We start from the raw sequence: 5,458 nt of genomic DNA on the forward strand, positions 1-5,458 counted from the left end.
TATATATATATATATATATATAATATAGGTGTATATACACCTAAATAATTATATATATTTAGGTGTATATAAAACTAATTTATTCTCTGCAATGTTTGCATGCAAAAAGAAGAAAAAAAACAAATAAATAAATAATTATTTATTTGCTAATAAATAGAGACATTTAATTCAGGTGTATAGGCACCTATTTAGGGTGTATAGTCACATAATTAGGGTGTATAGGCAGGTATATATTATTTATTTATTTATTTATATTTATGTATTTATTTATTTTATTTATTTATTTATTTATAAGAGTCCCTATCCAGACAAAGACAAAAAAAAGGGTTTGTTTTGTTAGCAAAGGAAAATAATTGTGCTGCTGCAGCTGCAGCTGCTGCTGCTGCTGCTGCTGCAGCTGTTGCTGCTGCTGCGGTTGCTGCACACGCTGCTGCTGTTATTGCAGCTCTTGTTGCTGCAGCAGCACCAGCTATAGCTGCTGCTGCTGCTGCTGCTGCTGCAGCTATAGCTGCTGCAGCTGTGTAATACAAGGGAAGGGTAGTAATCCTTGTTGTGCGTCTTGCTGCAGTTGCTGCTGCTGCTGCTGCAGCAGCAAAATATTTTTATTTTTTTCTTCTTTTTTATCTTTTATTGAATTTAATAATATATTTGCATCTATATCTGCTGCTAAGGATAATAACCAACGGCAGCAACTTATCTGCAGCAGCAGCAGCAGCAGCAACAGCAGCAGCAGCAGCAAATACAGCATATGAAGGAACAGCAACAGATGTTTATACTGCAGCAGCAAAAAGAACGATGATGCATGCAAAGAGCAGCAGCAGCAGCAGCAACAGCAGCAGCAACCACTAAAAACAGGGAAACAGAACGAACAACACCAGCAGCAACAGCAGCAGCAGCAACAGCAGCAGCAGCAGCAGCAGCAGCAGCAACTCACGATACTAATGATGTGTACTTCCATTAAGAAGCTATCTATTGTTAATGTAGGAAGATGTCCATCTTCATTCACCTAGGAACAAAACCCTAAACCCTAAACCCTAAACCCTAAACCCTCCTTGGGCAGAGTTGTGTTGTGCTTGTGCCTTAGTTAAATGTTAACTAAGGAAGTGTATATGCTAGGGTTTAGGGTTTAGGGTTTACAAATAGATAATGGGGTTTAGGGTTTCCTAAGGATTAGGGGTTAACTCGAGGTGCGGGCTAGGGTTTGCTAGGGTTTAGGGTTTGCTAGGGTTTAGGGTTTGCTAGGGTTTAGGGTTTAGGGTTTAGGGTTTACGAGTGCAGCATCAAGAAGGCCATAAATAGAATTCGTTAATCTTTGCAAACATAAATCCAAACCCCTGTGCTGCGCATCCGTTGTCTCCGACATCCTTGCTGCTGCTGCTGCTGCTGCTGCTGCTGCTGCTGCTGCTGCTGCGGTTGCTGTTGTTGTTGCTGCTGCGGCGGCGCCTGGTGCGTCTTTTGATGCAGCAGCCTGTAGCTCAAGACAAGTTTCCTGATGCCGCTGCTGCTGTTGCTGCTGCTGCTGCTGTTGCTGTTGCTGCTGCTGTTACTGCTGAAGCAGTTGTGTCTACGGATACTGGTGCGTGTCTAGCAGCTGTGTCTGTTCGCGCTGCTGCCTTTGCTGCTGTTTAAGGGTTTAGGGTTTGGGCTATATCCTAGTTAGAGGGCTAACGGCCTTTGACCGTAAACCCTAAACCCTAAACCCTAGACGCGCAAACCCTAAACCCTAGTAGATGAATCGTACAAAGACGTGTGTGGTGATCTAGACAGATGAATAATTAAATTTTTGTTATATTTAGGGTTTATGATCTAAGATTTCAAAATAAGGGTTTAGGGTTTAGGGTTTAGGGTTTGGGGCTTCGCACTGTGTTGCATGCGCGGTGCTATTGCGGTGTATACGCTGCTCTCCTCTCCTCCAATGTTCGTGTGGGGAGTGTATGTGTATCTGTATATTATTAATGAATATATTTTATGAATAATTAAGAAAAAAAAAAAAATTATTTTTTCAAACCCTAAACCCTAAACCCTAAACCCTAAACCCTAAACCCTTGAAAATGGCAAACCGCCAAGAACGTACCTATATAATGCTGAAGCCTGATGGTGTACAGAGGGGTTTATTACCTGAGGTCCTTCTTCGTTTTCAGAGAAAAGGGTATAAATTAATAGCAATAAAGATGGTGTATCCAACAAAGGATTTATTAGAGAAACACTACCAGGACCTAAACACTAAACCCTTTTTTCCTTCCCTTATTTCTTATATGAGTAGTGGTCCTGTTGTTGCTATGGTATGGGAAGGAACAGATGTAGTTAAACAGGGAAGAAAACTTCTTGGAGAAACTAGACCTCTTGAGAGCCAACCAGGTCAGTTTCTAGGGTTTAGGGTTTAGGGTTTAGGGTTTAGGGTTTGGATAATGAGGGGTTGGGGAATGGGAAGGGTTTAGGGTTTGGGTCTCGGGTCTTGTTAATGGACTGGGAGGGTTTTAGGGTTTAGGGTTTGTAGGGTTTATGTTTTATCTTAGGTTGTGGATTAGAGGGTCAAAGTACCAGCAAAAACTCTAAATTCTAGGGTTTAGGGTTTAGGGTTTTGGGGTGTATACGCAGGTACCCTTCGTGGAGATTTCTGCATAGATGTAGGCCGTAATATTGTTCATGGATCTGATTCTGTTGAATCAGCAAAGAAGGAAATTTCTTTGTGGTTTAAGGATAACGAATTATGTGAATGGACACCAGCTAATAATTCATGGATTTATGAGTAAACCCTAAACCCTAAATTAGGGTTTAGGGTTTAGGGCTTTACAAAGGTTTTAGGGTTTACGGCGTTTCAATTGGATATATAACGAATATTTTAACCCCAATATTATACCCACTCTTGGGGAACGCAGACGTTCCTCGAGGGTTTAGGGTCTAGGGTTTAGGGTTTAGAGGACAACCTTTTCCTTACCCCTAACTGACGGCCGTTTGCCAACTTTGTAATTGTTTACAAGACCCACGATCAGGGTTTAGGGTTTAGGGTTTATAGGGAGCTCACAGGAGACAGTTCTAGGGTTTAGGGTTTTAGGCTATACGGAGCTCACAGCGCGGCAGTTCTAGGGTTTAGGGTCTGGGGGGTTTAGACGGTGAGAGCTCTAGGGTTTAGGGTTTAGGGTTTAGAGTCTAGGGTTTAGCGGTGTCAGATTAGTTGTAGAGAGGAAACAACAATTTCTTAAGTATCCTCGTGGGATCGTCTCCAACCGATCTGGGATCGTCTGGGGATCGTGGTGGGATCGTACGGAATCGTATTGGGAACGTCTGGGGATCGTGTCGGGATCGTTTCCGGACCGCGCTAGGGTCGTGTGGGAGCGCTTGTTGGTATCGTGGTGGGATCGTATTGGGATCGTGATGGGATCGTATTGGGATCGTTATGGGATCGTATTGGGATCGTTGTGGGATCGTATTGGGATCGTGATGGGATCATTTTGGGATCGTGATGGGATCGTGATGGGATCGTATTGGGATCGTATTGGGATCGAGGTGGGGATCGAGGTGGGGATCGTATTGGGATCGTGACGGGATCGTATTGGGATCGTGATGGGATCGTATTGGGATCGAGGTGGGGATCGTATTGGGATCGAGTGGGATCGTGTTGGTATCGAGTGGGATCGTGTTGGGATCGAGTGGGGATCGAGTCTAGGGGTAACAAACAAAGACAACGGGCGTCTTAAGGAGACAAAAATGAGACAAAAAAGGAGACAAAAAAAAGAAGAAAAATAATAGAGGAGGTGCCTATACACCGCAACTCCTTCTCCTCTATATAAGACAAATAAAAGACAACAAGAGAATAAAATATATCAATAAATGATGGGGAACAAACCCTAAACCCTAAACCCTCAAGACTGCTCAATAAACCCTTAACTACTGTCGTGGACCGCTGCAGCAGCAGCAACAGCAACAGCAACAGCAAATGTTGCTTCTGCTGCTGCTGCTGCTGCTAGAACAACTGCTACATATTTAATTAATTAGTATATATTTTAGGGTTTAGGGTTTAGGGTTTAGGGGTCGACAGCATGTATAGCTAGCCGGTAGGTCTTGGGGCTGGGAGGCCGTGCATGAATAAACCCTCGTAAACCCTAAACCCTAAACCCTAGAGGGTTTAGAAACAAATAAAACAAATAATTTATTTGTTTGTTTATTTATAAGGAAAGCAGCAGCAAATAACAGCAGCAGCAACAACAGCAGCAACAGCAGCAGGAAGGACGGTCTGTATCGACATCCGGCTTGTCGGCAGCGGTTTGCTGCTGCTGCTGCTGCTGCTGCTGCTGCTGCTGCTGTTGCTGCTGCTGCTGCTGTGTTGTTGAAAAATACATAAAAAAAGGCATAAAAGGAAGGGTTTAAATATTTCTGATTTGATTAGGGTTTAGGGTTTAGGGTTTAGGGTTTGGATTACGTGTTGTTGCTGCTGCTGCAGCATCTTGTGTGCCTTTTTTATTCAGCTGTATATACAGCTGAATAATGTCTATTGATTATTTTTTCTTTTTTTCTTTTTTTTCTTTTTATTAAAAAAAAAGAAAAAATAATTTATTCATCTAAACCCTGAGGATTTTATGATTTTCTTCTTTCTTCTAAGCTAGCTAAAAACCCTAAACCCTAAACCCTAAACCCTAAACCCTAAACCCTAAACCCTAAACCCTAAAAAATGGATTCATTTGGTATAGAAGGGGGAATAAACCCTTCTCCTTGTGGTAGTCGTCGTTCTGTTCCTTTTTCTTCTTCTCCTTCTCCTTCTCCTTCCTTTACTACTTCTTTATTAAGAGAAGGAGGTGCCTATACACCGGAGGAGGAAAGAGGAAGAGAAATAACTAAACAATTAACCTTATTAATGAATAATAATTATAATTCTTCCTCTATAGGGTGTATTAACGAAGAAAGTCCAAGAGGGGAGAGGCATAGTGCATTAATATATTATTTATTTAATAATTCCTTAACTAAGGGTATAATTATACAAATAATTGGTTTATTTATTCTTTTTTTCTCTTCTTTTTTTTATTCATACCTCCCTATACACCCCAACTTCTCCCTCCTGCATGCAACAGCTAAACTTCTTCTTCTTATTGGGGCTTTATTTATATCTCTTTTTTATTTCTTATTAGCGGATAATAGCAAGTAAATATATATACACATAGTTATTCCTTTTTATTCCCTTTTATTCCTTTTTCTCCTTTTTTTTTCCTTTTTATTCCTTTTTCTCCTTTTTTTCTCCTTTTTTTTATTTCTTTTTTATTCCTTTTTTGTGTCTTTTTTATGCTTTTTTATGTCCTTTTTATGCCTTTTTTGTGTCTTTTTATTCCCTTCTTATTCCTTTTTATTTCTTTTCTTTCTTTATTTCTTTTATTTATTTATTTATTTATTTATTTATTTATTTTTCTTTTCTTTATTCTTTCTTCTTTTTTTATTTCTTTCTTTTTTTTTTTTTTTTTTTTTTTTT

General features: G+C 40.3%; 1 protein-coding gene across 1 annotated transcript; it reads left to right on the forward strand.

The window, feature by feature from the left end:
* Window positions 1–2,051: 2,051 nt before the first annotated feature.
* Window positions 2,052–3,543, forward strand: EMWEY_00056090 (nucleoside diphosphate kinase, putative; the record flags this gene model as incomplete). Its single annotated transcript, XM_013480387.1, has 3 exons — window positions 2,052–2,358; window positions 2,599–2,749; window positions 3,171–3,543. The coding sequence occupies 3 exons, from the start codon at window positions 2,052–2,054 to the stop codon at window positions 3,541–3,543; spliced, it is 831 nt and encodes a 276-aa protein (XP_013335841.1).
* Between the last annotated feature and the right edge of the window lie 1,915 nt (window positions 3,544–5,458).

Source organism: Eimeria maxima, genomic scaffold (genome assembly GCF_000499605.1).
Source record: "Eimeria maxima Weybridge genomic scaffold, Emw_scaff1870, whole genome shotgun sequence".
In the NCBI taxonomy this organism is placed as follows: domain Eukaryota; phylum Apicomplexa; class Conoidasida; order Eucoccidiorida; family Eimeriidae; genus Eimeria; species Eimeria maxima.